General features: G+C 44.4%; 1 protein-coding gene across 3 annotated transcripts in view; it reads left to right on the plus strand.

Moving 5' to 3' along the window:
- The first annotated feature begins 7,470 nt into the window (after positions 1 to 7,470).
- LOC112060578 (nectin-1-like) overlaps positions 7,471 to 18,928 on the plus strand; it is a 46,622-nt gene continuing 35,164 nt past the window's right edge. Inside the window, exons 1-4 of one of the 3 annotated variants that reach the window (XM_065588814.1) lie at positions 7,471 to 7,934; positions 11,605 to 11,943; positions 16,380 to 16,679; positions 18,568 to 18,676. In XM_065588814.1, the coding sequence (XP_065444886.1) occupies positions 7,853 to 7,934; positions 11,605 to 11,943; positions 16,380 to 16,679; positions 18,568 to 18,676 (830 nt within the window). In that variant the 5' untranslated portion in view covers positions 7,471 to 7,852. The remainder of the gene's footprint in view (positions 7,935 to 11,604; positions 11,944 to 16,379; positions 16,680 to 18,567; positions 18,677 to 18,928) is intronic. The other 2 variants (XM_065588826.1, XM_065588818.1) reach the window with 2 other exon arrangements.

Consider the following 18,928-nt stretch of genomic DNA (forward strand, 5'->3'; position numbering starts at 1 on the left):
CCATTCCCAGCAACTAACTTCCCTTCTTTCCGTAATGTTCTGCTCTGACCACAATTGGTTTCTCCACGTGCCTTGACTCCCTTGCATCACAGTTGCAGGAAGGAGTTTGGAGTAGGGCATTGGGAGTAGATGATAAAGGGATATTTAGCCCAGCAGGGAGAGGAGGCCATGCTCCCAGGGGGGGACAGGACAAAGGAGGGGGAGGCACTGGAGAGTGGGGAAGGAACAAAGCTATGGCTGGGCCTTAAAGCAAGGGAACATGGGAAAAGAAAGGGCTGGTGCTTGAAGCTAGCCAGCATGTCAGCAGAATGAGTCTGGACAGAGGGGGGAAGTCAGGACAGGAGAGGATGTAAAGAGAGCACCCTGGGCAGCATCTGCAGGGGCTGTGTGTGGTGGTGGTGCCGGGGGGGGGGGGTGTTATGTAGGGTTACCATTCGTCCGGATTCCCCCGGACATGTCCGGCTTTTTTCAGTTAAAAATAGCGTCCGGGGGGAATTTGTCAATGTCCGGACTTCCCCCACCCATGCAGAGCGTGCGGGGCTTACAGGGCAGCCGGCCGGATGGTGCCACTCGCATGGGGCTCCGGCAGCCAAAGCCCTTCCTCCACTTCCCCCCTCCTCTCTCCTGCAACTTGACACCACTCCCCTCCTCTCTCTCCCTCCCTCCCCCCGCCCTGCATTCACAGATCGCCGGCCGTCGCCTCGGCCTCCGGCCGTCTGGAGCTCCGACCCTGCTCCCCTCCCCCGCTGTCGAGCGCGCTACTCTGCAGCACAGTAAGGGGGCCAGGGGATCATAGAAGCGGCAGGGAGGTTCTGGGGGGGAGGGGTAGTCAAGAGACAGGGAGCAGGGGGAGGGTTGGATGGGTCAGGAGTTCGGGGGGGCTGTCTGGGGGTTGGGGGTGTAAGGTTTTGGGCAGAGTACAGGTGGGGGGGTCTCAGGAGGGCGCAGTTAGGGGACAAGGCACAGGGAGGCTTAGGTAGGGGGTGGGGTTCTGGAGGGCAGTTAGGAGCAGGGGTCCCAGGAGGGGGCGGTCAGGGGACAAGGAGCGGGGGGGGGTGTTTGGGAGTTCTGGGGGGGGCTGTCAGGGGGCAGGAGTGGGGAGAGGGATCGGAGCAGTCAGGGGACAGGGAGCAGAGGGGTTTAGATGGGTCGGGAGTTTTGGGGGGGGGCTGTCAGGGGGTGGAGAGTGGTTGGATGGGGCGTGGGAGTCCCAGGGGTCGGTCTGGGGGTGGGGGTGTGGATAAGGGTTGGGACAGTCAGGGGACAGGTAGGGGGTAGAGTCCTAGGGGGCCAGTTAAGATGTGGGGAAGGTCTCAGGAGGGGGCAGTCAAGGGGCAAGGAGCAGGGAGGCTTAGGTAGGGGTTGAGTCCTGGGGGGCAGTTAGGGGCAGGGGTCACAGGAGGGGGCAATCAGGGGACAAGGCGTGGGGGGAAGGGTTGGAGGTTCTGAGGGGGCAGGAAGTGGGAGGGAGTGGAAGGGACAGGGGCGGGGCTAGGGCAGGACAGGGGCAGGGCTAGGGCGGGGCTCCTCCCGTCCTCTTTTTTGATTGTTGAAATATGGTAACCCTAGGGTTATGAATAGTGGGAGGGAGAGGAAGGGGAAGCTCAGGAGGCAGAGGGGATGATGGAAAGAGGCAGTGTAGTCCAGCATTACCTGTGGTTCCAATAGCTGCTGAGCTGACCAGAGCAACGATTAAGAAAGAGATTCTCAGCTATACTGCGGGCAGCTTCAGCCTGGTTAATGAGTCGTCCTTAACAGGGGAAAGGTTCCAAAGGAAGAAAGTCTCTTTTGGGCTGCAGATGCATGACTCTCCGGTCAGTCTGAGAGTTCTAACTCTCTGGTCAGTCTGAGAATCTGAGAGTTCTATGAGTGGTTCTCATACTCTGGTTTGTTCTCACGGCATCTAGGCAGTTTTTTAAAAAAGATTAAGAGGGGTGGGAGTGGTGGGGATTTAGGTGTCTGTTAAAGACCGAAGAAAACATGAATAAGTTAGCACAGCTTTCTCCAGTAGAGATCACTGATGCATAGAAGGGGAAGAACCAGGCGCTGCCAATGGGAAGGGGAGGGGAATGCTGTGGGGAGAACGGGACTGTGCAAGGGAAAGGAGGAAAAGACGATTAGCTGGCAAGGTAGTGCAGTCACATGATCAGAAGGGGGCGGGGACCAGGCCAGGTGGAGGAGGAGATACACAGCACTTTTCAGAACTTAGACAGCTAAAGTTACCTAAATACTCCCCTTCCTCCCACACCTTATTCCTTTACCAAATAAGAAGCTGTCATATGGTGGGGAGTGATATATGGGACGGAAGGTGATTGCCGTGATCAGGAATGGGAAACGAGGTGACCAGGGGTCTGTCCCTCTACGAAGGGCTCCAGCTCAAATTTTATCTTTAGTCTTGCTATATCTGGTGTGTTTCTTAAAGCCCAGGATTCCAGATCCATGTGATTGAATGAAAATCGTTTATTTATTACTATTTTTATTATTTTTAAGGTTGCAGTCTTTGGTGTAGTGGAGAAAAGCTTTAAAAATTTAACTCAAATGCACCTGGACAGCTCAAACCTAAGAAAGCAAATTAAAAATCTGATTTTTAGCCATTCTCGTGACTGACTTCTTAAATACTTGAGGTTGGCAATACTGTTAGGAAAAAGTTGTAGAACTCAGTAGTCTTGACCTGCTTTTGCAAACCCAACGTAGAGCTCAAAGGTGCTTAGGGAGTTCTCACTGCCTGAAGATCCCTTTTTAACTTTACCTCTTAATTCACTGCTTGATGTCCAGGTTGGGCTTTCTGGGAAGAATTTTCATTTTGTGTCCTCCAGGCTTATTGCAACTTCTGAGCACCTCTTTGTGAGCCTCTTCCACAGCACTGAGCACTGTCACATCTGCTGCCATCTCGTGACTGCATAGAGTCATTATAACTTACTTACTTCTCACTGCACAGATTGACGTGTCTGTAACAATCCCAAAGAGTGAATTAGGGTTTAGGAACAGGCAGTGTAGGTGTACATTCAGAAGGTTCTCCACTGGACCTATTACTTTGGCAATAGAGCTTGCCCTCATGCTGTGCTGATTCTTATTTCCTGTCGTGGTTATAGGACTAGTTGCTCATCTCTTGTCTCTCTGAGTGCACCCAGCCCAGGTCTTGGGCCTTTTGCCCTCACCTGTCTTGGGGTGTGATCTTGCAATTGTCCATGTCTTAAACCAAGGTCTAGGTCAGGTTAGTTTATATGAGGGTAAGTGCTTATCACCCAGCAGGTTCAACTGGGTTTTGGAGACCTGCTTTTCTTCCCTTGGGAAACCTGTGACCAGTGACGGTCACCAACAGCCTCCTTAAAAGACAATATTTTTATTTAGTGCCTGGAACAAACTATTAGAAAAAACTATTTCAAAACAACAAATAGCCTACATGCATATGTAGTCTCATCTAATCTTATGCTTCATTACGTAAGAACAGCCATCCTGTGTCAGACCAATGGGCTCTCTAGCTTGGCTCTGACAGTGGCCCGTTCCAGATGCTTAGGAGGGAATGAACAGAAGAGGGCAATTTTGAGCAATCCATCCCGTCATCGAGTCCCAGAGTCTGGTAGTTGGAGGCTTAGGGGTACCTGGAGCACGGGGTTCTGTCCCTGACCATCTTGGCTAGTAGCCACAGATGGACCTGTTCTCCATGAACTTATCTAATTCTTTTAGAACCCAGTTACTCTTTTGGCTTTCACAACATCCCATGTCAATGAGTTCCACAGGTTCACTATGTGTTGTCGGAAGAAGTACTTCCTTAAAATTGTTTTAAACCAGCTTGCAGTAGGAAGCAGAACTCAGATGGACTTTCCTTTTAAGGTACAGGAACAGAACAGACCCCACTTACAGTCTCCTAAAAAGCCCAGATCCTAAAAATCATTAGAAATTTAATTTAATTAAAAAAACAAAAACAAAAGAGAGAGAGAGAGAGAGAGAGAGAGAGAGAGAGAAAGTTGAGATTTATTTACATAGGTCCAAAGGCCAACTCTCTAAACAAAGACTCGCATGACTCTTCTGCCCCTCTGCCCCCACACACCCCAGACCCCATCAACTTTGGTGTGTCCAGCAGTTCAGCTGAAGGAGAGCTCTGTTGTATGTAAGAATCACCATGTGAACATAACAAATCTTACTGGCTGGATGACCTTTCTTTTATACCCTGTCTCCCTCTCCCTTATTCCCATTTGTCTCACTATGTCTAAAAACTTAGTTTGTAAACACTTTGGGGCAGGGACTGGGTCTTTGTCTGTAAAGCACCTGCCATCCTTGTAGGACTGTATAAGTAAATAATGTCATCCAGTCGCAGGGTAGCAGCGTGCCCAGTGCTCCTGCAGAGAAAAAGCATCTGAACCAAGAATGAGGAGGAAGGAAAGAGCAGCGGGCTTCACCAGTGACCCAGTGTTTCCTCTGAAAAGAAGGTAATGACAGATATGATTTACATTGATGGTTTCGGCGAGTGAAGCATTGCCAGACCTGGTGCTTGACCTGTTGATGTCTCAAAATGGTGGTGCTTGACCTGTTGATGTCTGATCCCAGCTGTGATACAGACATTGCATGCCTTCCTTCAGTTAGCTGCTAGCCATTTCATTTTTAAATTTCCTTTTCTTATCTGACAACAAATTCACAACCAGCTATAAAAATGAAGAGCAAGGAAAAGAAATAAAAGAAATCAAAAAGGCTCCTTTCTGATGTGACAGCCTCACCTGCTTAAAGTTTTTCCTCCTCATTTTGCTTTTTTACATTTCAAAATATCAGCTCCTCACTTTGTCTCTGCTGAAGAACTGGGCAAGACCTTAGGAGGACCTGAAGCATGATACTGTGTGAGGCTGTCACTAGATTGGAATCTTTCTCCCCCTCCCACCTCCAAATTGAGACTTTCTCCCTATTCCTCAGTTCTCCCCTCCCTGACCTTAAAAATCACCCCTGGTTTGCCCCTCCACCATTGTGGGGAGGGAGAGGTGAAGTTCAGGTTACAGCCCCACCTGCCGTCACTGAACTGGTATTTGAAAGAATTTACCCGCAAAAAGTGAGGGTGGGAAATATGCTAGTTCTCACACTCCCAAAACAAAAAAATAAGTAGAATAAAATTTGAACCTTTCTTTGCTATGTGATAAACAGCAAAACCCCAAAGCTCCTCTTGTCTCTATTGTTCTCCTTGCTAAGCTTGTATATACCCAGAACCTGTTAAAATAATCTTAGGACTGACCTAGTACTTTCCATCTGTGCAGCTTGAAGCACTTTACACAGATAGGTAAGCATTATCTCCCCCATTTCACAGCTGGGAAAACTGAGCCACAGAGCAGTGAAGTGACCTGGCTAAGGACACATGCTGATTCAGTGACAGAGCTGGCAAGAGCAGCAATGTCTTTAGTCTCCTAGTCCAGTGCTCTGTACTGGGGACCACGCAGTCTCCCATAGCTGCACCCAGGAAAGGGGCTGTTGGAGAAGTTGTGATTTATGGTAAGACTGTGAAGCTACTGTGGCTCATGGAGAAGTGAGTCTTTTTCAGAATAGTCTTAATGTGGAAGGGACAGAGGTTGGGGTGGAAAGGCAGCAGGAGAGGCAGAGAAAGGGGCTGATTTGATTCTTCAAAATTCAGCATAAAATAGAACATATTCCCGCCTACCCCCACATGATGATTCCTGCCTTTGGGTTGTGTGTATCTGAAGGAGAATTGTATAAGTAGAGGCACTCAGTCATGTGGTCATAAAACCATTCACATTTCTGGGCAGATGAGTGTGGGGGAGAGAAGGGTTCTGACCTGTGGGAGGCAGAGCCCGGGGAGGAGCAGGAGCAGGGGATGTCTGTTTTAGAGGCTCTGGACAGTGGGCAGGGAAAGCTTAGAGAACAGAGGGGAGGTTTCAGAGCAGGGACCGAAAGGGGGAGCTTTCGGTGTGCACGTTTTTAGCATGGGAAGAGGGAAATAGTGACTAGTTGGGGAAGTTTCTGAGGTGTGTAATGGGAAGCAGCTGAAGAGGGGAAGTCTGTGCTATGGGAAGGGTTCTGAGGGCTGAGGTAATGGGGAAGCCAGAGAAAGTGGTTCCAGGAACATCATGAGTTGTGAAGAGCTGGTGTGACGATGCGGTTCTGGCGGAACCCAACTGAGAGTGCCAACTCAGGACAAATTGCTCAAACAGGGCAGTTACAGCCCAAGGCTGGGGTTTTTCCACCTCTAAGGCAAACCAAACCAGCCAGACTAAGAAGACTTCGGTCTCACCCCACTGGCTAACCGCAAGTCTCATACTTAATTTCCTTAGACACTCCAGTTTCCCAGTATCACCACCAGTACCACCCATTATGGGGACAAATGGTTATGAAAACCAATACCCAAATAAAAGAAAAAAGGTTCTCCTGATCCCAAAGGACCAAGCCCCAGACCCAGGTCAATATACAAATCAGATCTTACCCACAAATCACGCTGTTGCCAATCCTTTAGAATCTAAAGATTTATTCATAAAAGGAAAAAGATAGAGATGAGAGTTAGAATTGGTTAAATGGAATCAATTACATACAGTAATGGCAAAGTTCTTGGTTCCGGCTTGTAGCAGTGATGGAATAAACTGCAGGTTCAAATCAAGTCTCTGGAGTACATCCCCAGCTGTGATGGGTCCTCAGTCCTTTGTTCAGAGCTTCAGTTTGTAGCAAAGTCCCTCCAGAGGTAAGAAGCAGGATTGAAGACAAAATGGAGATGAGGCATCAGCCTTATATAGTCTTTTCCAGGTGTAAGAACACCTCTTTGTTCTTACTGTGGAAAATTACAGCAAAATGGAGCCTGGAGTCACATGGGCCAGTCCCTGCATACTTTGCTGAGTCTCAAGGCATATTTGCCTTCTCTCAATGGGTCCATTGTATAGCTGATGGTCCTTAATGGGCCATCAAGCAGGCTAGGCAGAGCTAACACCAGTTCGTCACCCAGCAGCATAGCATAAGTTTGCCATACAGACAGTATAGAGCCAATATTCATAACTTCAACTACAAAACTGATACACACATATAGACAGCATACTCATAACCAGTAAACCATAACCTTGTCTTAGACATCCCATTTGATGCCCTTTATACAAGATTTGGGTGCCACTACAGGACCTTGGTTGCAACAATGATCTATATGGTCCCAGTTTATGTCAATAATGTCACAGCTGGATTTCCAACTCGGCCTATCTCCTCAGGCATTTCTGTGAAGCAAATATGACTGTAGTGTTCAGAGAAATGTTGGCAAGTAGTGAAGGATATCACACGGGTATGTGAAGGATTGTTGCATAAGATATTTGCATTAAGAGGGGTATCCACAGACTCCCCCAATGCCGTATCACTTTGAGCACCAGGTAAGTAATTGATTGCGTCAGCCTGTGCAATCTGAGGAGGAAATCACGCTGAGGGTGTGTAGGGAAGGGCTGATTGGTTTAGGGTGTGTCTGCAGAAGGGGTTTCTATAGGTGATTTAGGAAAGTGGAGAGAGGGGAAGGGGAGTGAGCGCTCTAGTCTGTGGACAGTCTATTTGCTCTAGTGAAAGCCCAAGGCTGGGGCAGTTGGTTAATGATTGACATTCCCATTCAACTGGCTTGCTGGTGCCAGCAGGCACTCTGGTGTCAGCTACAATTACAGCAGCTGCAAATAGGAGATGAGGAGTGGGAAGAGAAACAGCGCATGCGATTGGATGCAGACAGGTAATCTCACAGTGGAATGTGAGCCGTTTTGAGGTGTGGCCAATCAGACGAGATGAGTCATATGGAAGAAAAAGGCGCCACATTCAAGTCGTCTCATTGAAAGAAAAGTTCTTTCTGCAGATCCAGAGGGAAAAGGAAAAAAATTCCATGAGAATAAAATAAACCTTCTCCAAGATGTGTTTGCAGAGGGTTTGGTGGCCTGAACTCTGGCTCATTCTGCTCTGGGTACTCTGCCTGCTTAGAGCGCCATTCACAGGTGAGTGGAGTTTCCCTTTATCCTCCTGTTTTGTATAGCAGTTGCATGGCAGCAATCGCTGGACGATTCAGTCCTAAATAGAGCTGAGAACATGCAACATAAAGAAGGGGGAGTGGAAGGGGGAGAATGGACAGATGGACTGTCCTGTCAGACAATTCTAAATTGTTACTCATAATAATACTAGCAAGGGTTAGTAATAGCATATTTTGGCAGGGGCAGTGAGAGGAAAACTTTCCTTTTTACCTTATCCAATAATTCTATATATTCCCACTTACAATAAATATAAACCAATTAATTTTAAATTTCCCGCAATTAGAGAAAAATGTCCTGATCACTTTAACTAAGAGGATAGAATCAGAAAATTCTGGGAGGGAAAAAGCATGTCCTCTCCACTAACAATGCAACAGTCAATATCAAATTCCCTCCCAAACTAGGGTCTGCCAAATCCCCACATCCTTTCTCATATGAGTTCTGCCTGAGAAAGCCCTGAGAAATTAGTTGTGCAGGTGATTAAAGACACTATCAGTTCACCTTGCCCCCCTCCTTTTTTTAACAAAACTCAAGACTAATGCACATTATTTATGTGATATATATATATAGAGAGAGAGATACATATATTGCAGAAAAAGGAGGCAGTTCAGAAATGGCCAGTAAAAATAATTACAGGAAAAGCTGGAGAAAACTTCAATATTTAGAGAGAATGAAAAGATTGGGGCAGACAATTAAGAGTGGTCATGATAATGGGTTGGAGAATAATGAATGCTACAGAAATCAAGTACTCCTCGTCCTCTCATCATACAATAAGGAGACATTAAATAAGAAGGAAAAGCACCAAATTGAAAGCTGACAAAAGGATACACTTTTTCACAGAATGCACAATAAGTTTGCAGAACTCATTGCTACAGCATACCGAGGTCATGAGTTTGGCAGGAACTAGAATTGGACAGTTAACTGGATAATGAGAACATCCACAGTTATTGGTTTAGGATATATTTAAATGTTAAACAGATATAAGTTTTCCCCCTTTAGGGCATTAGCTAACCTTCAACTGAAGTTGCAAAGAAATGCCACTATAGAGAGGTTATTCTATAAATTCCCACCAGGAGGTTCCTGCCCCTGCTACTCATCGCAGCCAGAGACGGGATACTGGCATAGATGGGCCATTGATCTGTTCTGGTATAGCAATGACTGTGTTCTCAATGGAATTTAGGTGTTACCAAAATGGATAGTCCCCTGCTGTGTTTGCACCCCTACATAGTAATCCAAACATTGCAGCCTTTGGTTTGTGTTTGAAAGACAGAAAGTTAAACTGATTAGAACAGAAATGGAATACACCAGTCTATTCTCATGTCCAAGGCGAATGAAAGTGAAAAAGCAAACAGGAGAAAGTGCATTTGATTTCTTTTAAACTGTGTTCCATGTTGTTAATCTAAAGTGGTGTTGGTTAATAAAATTATTTTTAAGACAAATTTCTAAGTATTTCTTCAATGACTCAAGATCCTATACCAGTCCCTTGTTTTTAGGATTACAACAGCTACTAAACACTTGACCTGAATGAGAACTAGGAGCAGTGAAATTCACAGAGAGAGCAGAGTGCCTTAGCATTCACAGCAAATATCAAAGTCCGCTCTCCTGCCTGGTTAATGAGGGTGTGGGGGAGGTGCCAAAGGAAAAAGAAGGGATCACCTGACACATGGTCCCTGTTGTATTAGAGGGAAATGAAAGAATAAATCCAGAGACACCTCCCCTGGTCCTAAGATGCTTGTGAGCTGGGAGCTCGCTTCTCTGCACTATCCTGTCTTCATCTGTCCAGGCTCCAGTGATAAGTGACAGGAGATGCCCTTTTCTCCCTGCTCTATCTCAGTTTTGCTGGCAAATTAAATGTAAGTCAGGTGTAAGTGCTCTTTTGGGAAACTAAGCTCACCTGAGTTGCTCCTTGTGTCTGTGACCCCTTTGGGGTTTTGTTTTAGATCATATTAATTAACCAAGAGAGAAGATGGAAGAAAGGTGGACAGTTCAGAAACATGTCAAAAGTCTCTTCAGATGATGTGAGTGGAGGAAGTATTGCTAGCATGCAGGTTGGATCAGTCTCATCGATACCCCGGATGATTCAGCATGTATCGCTTCCCGGCTCTTTGAGCTGTGGTCAAGTGAAAAATTTCTCTGGCCATTCAATTCCTCTCTCTGTACTTCTCTAACTGCTCTCTCTCCCCTCTCACCTTTTTTCAGTAGTTGTGTACAATTGAGGAAAGCTGAGAGAAGGAGACAGCTGCAGGGAATAATTATTCCCCCTCAGCCCCCAGAGCAGCCACACACCAAGAATGGTTTAGGTCTCTTTAGGCAGCAGAAGTGTCACTCTCTTGTCTGAACACACTAACCCAGCAGCTCTCATAGTCTGCTCTGCAGAGCCTTGGTCTGGTACATGGTTCTGTGTTGTCCATCTTGTTTCCAGCTGCTTCTAGAAGCATCATCTTTATTTAAACAATAATAAAAAAGTGGGGGGAGGGGCTCCACACTCTAAAACCTGCAGGAAACAAATGAGTCAGTATAAATTTCTCCACTGGGAGGGGAAGAGCCAGGAGCTGCTAGTGGGAGAGTGATATCCCCGGGGAGAAAGGGACTGGGCGGGATAAAGAGAGGACTAGTTGGCAGACAAGTAGAAGGGAAGAAGGGATCACACCAATGAGGAGAGGGAGTGAAGAGCAAAGATACTGGATGATAAACTTCTCCTTAGACAGTCGAAAAGTCTCCCTAATGCTCCCCACTGTTCCTTCACTAGGTGAGGAAATTTGATGGAGATTAATTCACAGCAAGTGTGAAAAATTGGGACTGGGTGGGGGGTAATAGGTGCCTATATAAGACAAAGCCCCAAATATCGGAACTGTCCCTGTAAAATCGGGACATCTGGTCACTCTACATGCTAAGGAATGGAAGGGGAGGTGTCTGTGAATCGATTTCTATAAGATCTGGCCACAAGGTTTAAAGACCCCTTAAAGCTGGCACTACTACTATGAATCTGAAACAGAGCTCAACAAGTGCATGAGGCTGCTCTCGCTGGGCAAAGATCACTGTCTAAGCTTGTGTTTTATTTTATCACTTCATCTCCAGGGGCGGATTTCAGTGAAGAATTTTCATTTTGTATCTTCTGGGCTTATAGCCGGATAAATAAGGGCTCCTTTGTGAACTTCCTCTGAGTTCTGTGATACCTGCTGCCATCTTGCGGCTGTGTGGAGTCATTGCAACTTGCTGTTTTGTCACTGATTCCCCAGACAGGAAAGAGGCAGAGGAGAGGGACTTATCAGCAGGCTGTTCACAGGAGCTATTTCTCCATGTATTACTTGGGGAAAACAAGGATCATATATAGCATTTCTTGTTCTAGTCTACCTATAACCAGCTGTTAACCTAGCCTGAAAAACCTCATGCTGTGTTAATTATTACTTTCCCATGACCACACTGACAAGGACAGTGTGTAACACTTGTAGTGTATTTGTTGCATAGAAGACTTAGGCAGCTGGTAGTGTCTGAGCTGCATACCGCATCCACACGGTGGTCCGGGGACTTGGTAAAATACACACATGCCCAATGTGGTGTCCCAGGGCTGTCGTAGAGATTCCCTCTGTGGACGTTGCACGATCTTTTAATGTGATCCTTGATGTGGCTCTGTTTCCAGGTGCCAATGAAGCAGTGAGATGTGAGAGAGTTCCTGCAGCAGCCTTAGGTAAAGATGTGACCCTGAAATGTAACTTCACATACTCTTTGGATGTTTTACAAGTCACCTGGCAGAAGTTGGAAGGCTCTTCATTCAAAAACATAGCTACCTACAGCAAGGCACATGGAACTAAATCCATAGGGCCTTTCAATAAGAGAATTTGTTTCAATGATACAAGTCTGAAAGCATCATCCATCACTTTTCGTGGCGTGACATTGGAGGATGAAACATGTTATAAGTGCATCTTCAACGCATTTCCATATGGCTCCTTCGGCAGTGAAACTTGCCTCATTGTACAATGTGAGTTTTAAACCTTTTTTCTCTAATGGTGCAGCGCCCTCTAGTGATTGGACACAGAATGTCCGTGTAATTGTCTATTGCAGCAACTTCTGTTGGTGAGAGAGACAAGCTTTGGAGCTACATAGGGCTCTTCTTCAGGTGTGGGAGTGTCACAGCTAATAGATTGTTTAGCATAAGTAGTTAGCACCTATTCTAAGTCTAAGGGACCATTCAAGGTGCAGTAACCCTGTAGTCATAGTGGCTTACAGATTGTTATATTAATTAAGTCCATACTTAAGTGACAGGATGCTTGTCAAATAATTGCAACTGAGTTTCAGACAAGACATGGAAAATCATGGAAAAGTATTACTGGACCCATATTATTTACAATAATTTGGAAAAGCTAACAGCTGGAGCCGCGCTGTGCCCGGAGCGGACAGCAGGGGCTCCTGCTGTCAAAATTATGGTGGAAGCCTAATGCGGGTTCTGCAATTTCCACAATATCAGCAATTAAGTAGGGCCTTAGAAATAAGCCATCAATGCTTTATTAAGACCACGGTTTTCAGTATCTAGCAAAATTATGCTAAACTATCTGTTGAACTTTGTTGTCATGGGTTCCCCGGGGTGCAGCCTTGGACTGTGAAACCGCTGTACACCCTTAACTCTCTCCAGCCTCGGCCGTCTCTCACAATGCCTTGGTAGTGACAAGCAGCAAGCCCCTCCAGGCACTGTTATCACTCAGCCCAATCACATTAGGAGCCCCAAAGCCAGCTAGATTTATATTGGTAACTAATGAATCACACAGAGAAAGGCACCAGCCAAATCCCCCCAGCTCCCAGCATTGTACCTCAGGAATATACCATCTTGCACTGCTCAAGATGGGCAGTGCAAATGTATTAATTGGTTCAACACTTCATCAATAGAAAATGGATATACACCAGCCTTGCAAACCTGAGCAGATTACCAAACAGTTTATACAAACTCACTGTTAAGATAAACAGTAAAACAAATTTATTGACAACAAAAGATAGATTTTAAGTGATTATAAATGATAGGCAAAAAGTCAGAATTAGTTACCAATATAAATTAAAATATTAGCATACAGTCTAAACTCTCAACTGTGATCCGCGAGCTCCATTCAAGTGATCCACAGATAGTTCCATCTAAGGTGTTCACCTGGTCGGCTGCACACGAAAAAATGAAGGGCCACCCACCTAATTAGTGGAGCCGCGCAGGTAGGGGAGAAAGGGAGACACCTCCCGCCCCCATTCCAGATCTGAGGTTGCCATAGTAGGGGGGGAGAGGGCACATCCATTGCATTTGAAAGGTAAGACTACTGATATTAAAATGTGTTGTTTGCTTTCATTTGTTGAACGAAAAAACGTTTATTATTATTATTTATTTACAATGGCTATCTAACAGTACAAACAATAATTGGAAAGATCATCAACAATTTCCAAGTGGTCCGCGAAAAAAAAAGTTTGAGAACCACTGATCTAGCTTAAGCATTTTTTCTCACCCCACAGGATATTGCAGTTCATAGTACACAGATTTCATCCTTGAAACCTGGGCCAGTCTCCTCTGCTGGAGTCTTAACTAAGTCTTCTCAGTGTCCTTGTTGCTTGCAGCATAGGTGAGGGCAGGAGAAAGGACAAGTGTGTTCCCCTGTGTTCTGTTTTATACCCTCTGTCCCATGTGTTTGTAAAACACAAGTCCAGGCATGTCTGGTAGGCATTGCTGAGTCCCCAGGCAAGGTTGAGCAATTCCCTTGGTGTGGCCTCATGCAGGTGAGTCAATGAACTGTAGCTCTCTTGCTGGACAATGGCTGTTGATGGGTTGTTTCACACCCCGCCCGAGCGTTGGTTACTTTCCTTGCTGTTGCTAATATCTGGCCAATTTACAGCATGTTTTAGTGACAACCATACAACACAATTCTCATAACTTCATATGCATTAATGATATACACATATGGATAGAAAAATCACTTTCAGCAGATCATAACGTTTTTCCCCGATACCTCACATGGCCTGCTTTATATGCAAGATCACAATTACATACAGATAAGGAATATGGGGATTACAAGACGTTCCCCCAAGGTATAGTATGTCACTCTTGCATTTACCTGTGACACCGAGTACTTTTCCCAGACCAGAACAAGAGCTCTGTGTGAGCTCAAAAGTTTGTCTCTCTCACCAATGGAAGTCTGTCCAATAAAAGATACTGCATTACCCACCTTGTGTGTCTATTATCCTGGGACTGACATGACTACAACAACACTGCATAGTATAAATTTCATCATTTTGAATTCATTAACCTAAAAATATATGTTGAGTATACAAACTCTTCCACAAGAACTATTTCTAAACATGGAAATGGTCTTTGTGGTACCTCTGACTAAACCTCTACCAACTAGTGGGGGCGGGGAGGGTGGTTGTACGTGTTCTGTGTTAAAAGAATGTTTTGAAGGTTGCAAAGTAAAGAACTCAAAAGTTAGAAAATTCTATGTTTATGATCACCAAACAACCTTAATTCTACCCTCTCTTTCTCCTCTATACACTGCACTGAAGGAGGCCGGTGTAGTCTAGAAAAACTATGTGATCATGTAATTAAAAGCTGTTTCGTGTATAATGCCCAAGCGGTACTAATACAGTTAAATAACTTTCTTCTAATGTAGTCTTTTAGTGTAATTTCCTATGTTTAGTAAAGGACAAGGTTAAAACAAATTATCTTGGGTTTACCTGTAACAAGACCCTCTCATATATCATCAATAAGAGTGGATCCCTGAGCCTTTGCTGTTGCACCAGACTGCTACCACCACAGCCCTAACTTAATTAGCTGGCAGCAGGAGAAGGTTGCTGTTCCAGAGGTGGAACGGACCATTGGTACTATGTGCTAGGTCCAGAGGGTGGAAAACGGCCCTGCCCAGGTTTCTTTCTTCCCTCTCCCCAGGAGACAGGCACTCCTCTTCCATGCTGGGGCAGCAAGTCTGGGGGAGATGAGATTCTGGGCATGTTTGAGGGGCTCTGTCCAGTCCAGATGTTCCAAGACACTTCTTGCTTCAGCTGTTCTCACGGCCATTCCTAGTTTGGTGCGTCTGCTGCTGCTTTGGCAGTGGTATGAGCCTGGTGTTCAGTGTTCATGTATTTGATTATTAATTTGGCAAACAAGAGAAAGGGAATGGTGATATTTAAGCATTGAGAACTCAGCTAAGCCTGAATGGAATTTCATGGAACAAAGAAAAGTCACTTCTCCAGCCGGAGGGATTTCCCCCTGCTGAATTTCAAAGGGTTGCTGCAAACCAGGAAGGTTTTAGAGCGTCTAAAACACTTCATTCTTCTATAAAGAAAAAAGTTACACAACCTAAATATAGGGATTGCTAGCAGTTGACCTGATAATACAAGAAGCTGTGAATGTATAAATACACCAAGACAAGATCAGCAGAGATATGAGATGAAAGAGTGTAAGATGTTCTAACATACAGAAATATTCAGCTATTGGATTAGTAGAAGAAACCAGTCAAGTTTGAATCAGTTTGTTCCCTAACATCCCCTTCCTCCTTGTGTAACACAAGGTTCTCAAAGACGATGTTGGTTTCAGTCATTGTAGAGCCAAAGTTTAGCTGTGTTCATGGTTATATAGCAGAACAACCCTTCCCCCGAGCCTTGTGATCAAATCCACAGGAGGTCTCGGGTGAAGGAAAGCTTTACAAGGTTTCTTTTGTGAAATTCCTCAGCAGTTTTCAGCTGAGGAAGGAGGTGCTGGTGCCACATACTCCTATAGAAGAAGTTAGTTCTTCTTCAAGTATTGCTGATGCCCTAAACTCCATGTGGATACTGGGGGTTCCGCTAGGTCCATGGGCCATAAGTGTAGAGACATACCACTGATCTGTTTTATAGAGCTGAATTGACAGGTCTTTCCCTTCTGGACATGGTTCTTGTATCCAACTCCCAAAGGGGCTCCCATAGCATGTAGAATTTCCACTCAGAAGTTAATACAGCTATTTCTGAGTGGATTTTCTCCTGGATTGATTCAAAAGGATGTCTCCAGGCCTACTCCTGACTTGCTCCTTCCCCATATGTGGATCCTCAATTCAATAAAGGGCTCTCCTTGGATTTAGGGACAGGGAGGTTGTGCCTCAAAAGTGTTTATCAGCACATTTTTTTCAATCACAAGAACAGGACACATGAAGGTGCAGGGAGTTTCCTGTGGAGCAGCGAAGAAGGTACCATCTGGTCCAATTTTCTTTAATTTCCAACCCTACGCCTCCTGCGTAAAACCCCCCAGCAAACAGTTAAGATATAATAATAAACCATTAAAATCTAAGACTAGAAAGGAACATATTGAACATATCAGGAATAGTGTGATTTTTTCCATTAATAACTTTGTACATGTCTTAGTTTTTTGGTCACGGTGTAAGGAATATTGTCATTTCCGTTGCACTCTACTTTTTCTCTTAGCGATTTCTCCAGTAAGAACTGAACTCCTTTCGAACGCCAGCACCCCGGGGGTCCGGACTGCAGTCTGCTCAGCTACAGCAAAACCTGCCCCAGAAATCACATGGAAGCCTGAGGGCATCCTGATTGGCCAGCCTGAGACATATGGAGTTAAGAATGCAAATGGTACCGTGACCGTGACAAGCACGTGTAACGTCTCTATGAGGCTCCTGCAATCGAACAACCTCCAGGCTTTGACTTGTGTAATAAACCACCCTATGGGAAGGAAAGAGGAGATAATTGACCCACTAGAAGAATATGAAGGTAGGTTAGATCTTGGTGTTGGTATATTATTGTCTGGGGAGTGGAGAGCAGAGAAAAGCCGTACCAAACAAAAGAATAGTTGTCCAAAGAAGGTTGGTTCTCTTCCAGTGAATTAAAAATAAATTCTTAATGTATAATCACAGTGAATACAGTTGTGGTTAAATCTTGCCTGGCCATAGATTTGCCCTGTGGACCCTACTTTTCTTCAATGGCTTGTATCTGAGGACTTCTCTTCACTGCCAACAGTGCATTCAAGTTAGTGCACTTGAGTTACTACACTGCAGCTCCACATAGTGCTTTGATAAGCAGAGCAATTGGATTAGCTGATAATGAGATGTTGTAACTTCAGCACCACTCCTATTTCAACCTGCTCCCCTGATGGGCCAGCTAGTGCAAATGTAAAACACCACTTAACTTGATCTCGAGACTTGTGTGCAGATGGGAGTCGTAATACTCGAGTTACAACTCGCGACCCTGTTGGTATGTTCACACAGCAGCTGGCAAGGTACTTCCCAGCCTGGGTGGACAGAGACATGATAGCTTAGATGGAAATAGTGTGCTAAAACTAGCAGTGTGGCTGTGGCTGCTTGGATGGTGGCAGGGGGTAACTAACCCCACTGGAGCACCTATGGGTGGCTAGCCTGAGCGGCCACATGTGCTACCACATCTTCACTGCTATTGTTACCCATTCTAAAATCAGACCTTCCCTTGCCATGTAGACATACACTTAGATATTCAGAAGACTAAGTTTTTCCTGGTATTTCAGTCCTAGAGCTGTTTCTGGAGCTTTAGATTAAAGGATGTCCTGTACTAAGAAATTCAAGGAAATCCTCATCACAAATTACCTTATTTCTTATAGAAAAGATCACCAAAGCAGCCATTTTTTAGAAATGAACTTTTTTACAAAAAGTATTGTAAATATCAAAATCTTTCATTTTTGGTCAGTTTCAACATAATTGATTTTTTTGAATATTCATTTTCATTATTTTTCATTTGACAACTTTGCTAAACAAAAAATTTAATAATGATTTTGACAATAAAATTAAAAGTATATATTGAAAACCCACCTTGTTGAATCTTTGAGGTAAAAGGGTCCATTCTAAACTCTGTGAAATGGAGGCACCTTTGAAATTCTGAAACTTGCAACCTGTTTTTTCCCGTTTTTCAAGTAGGTCTAAGAGGCAATAGCAGTATAAATGAGTATTCATGGGACTCTCTCGACTAATAGTAATTTTTCTGATGAATCGCTACTTAGCACTTTCAAAGCATTTCACAGCTACTAACTAATCCTCAAAACACATCTGTGAAATATGTATTACTAGAATTAGCTGAATAATGCAAAAACATTATTCATACCTGTTTTAAAAATGAACAAAGATCTTTATGTGTATGGCACAAGGTTACGTGCTATTCTTTATTGGCTATTCATCAATCCCTATTCTCCTGTTCACAAAATCTTCCATCCAATCAGAGAGCAGAAACAGAATCGTGTAACCCAAATGACCAATCACATTTCAGATTAGCCGATAATGGAAGTAAACAGCTCACATATACCCTATCTGTTCAAATAAACTCTGGTACACTGTTCTGTGAATAAGGAAGACACGACCAGAGATCAGCAATTCAGAAACAGAAGAAAAGTTTTATGATCCGATTATTTATTCATCATGAATAATTGACCTACTCTAACGAATATCCCCATTTTATAGTTTGAAAAACTGATACCCATAGAGGTTAACCAACATGTCCACTTTCTACACTTAGTTTAGAATTGAGTTTAGAACTCAATGATTCCTGGGTCCCAGTTTCTGGACAGGAAACATAAGAAGAGCTTTGACATCCATTTGGGTTCTGTGTGTCATTTGGTGTTTGCTAATTTGCATTTCAGTATCTGATGAGGAGAGCAAAATATATATTTGGCAAGTGCTTTGCATAATTTCTATTACTCTGAATGCCATAGGAGTCACCATCATCATCAAGAAAAGCAAAGGGAATAAGTAAGTTGAATTGTCTTACAGAATTCTATTAAACTCCTTTTTCCTGCTCCATAGCTTAACACCATGTTACAACGTTAAGTTTCCACATAACATTTACACTTACAAACTTCAGTTCACACATACAAACAATTCCTTTCCTCTCTGATCTTCTTTCAGAGATGATGTTCTCAATCTATAATGTAGCACCTGTCACCTGAATGTCTTCAGATCTTGAAAACAAACCTTGGTGTCTGTCCCAGATTTTTATAGGCA

This window comes from Chrysemys picta, chromosome 1 (genome assembly GCF_011386835.1).
Source record: "Chrysemys picta bellii isolate R12L10 chromosome 1, ASM1138683v2, whole genome shotgun sequence".
Lineage (NCBI taxonomy): Eukaryota > Metazoa > Chordata > Testudines > Emydidae > Chrysemys > Chrysemys picta.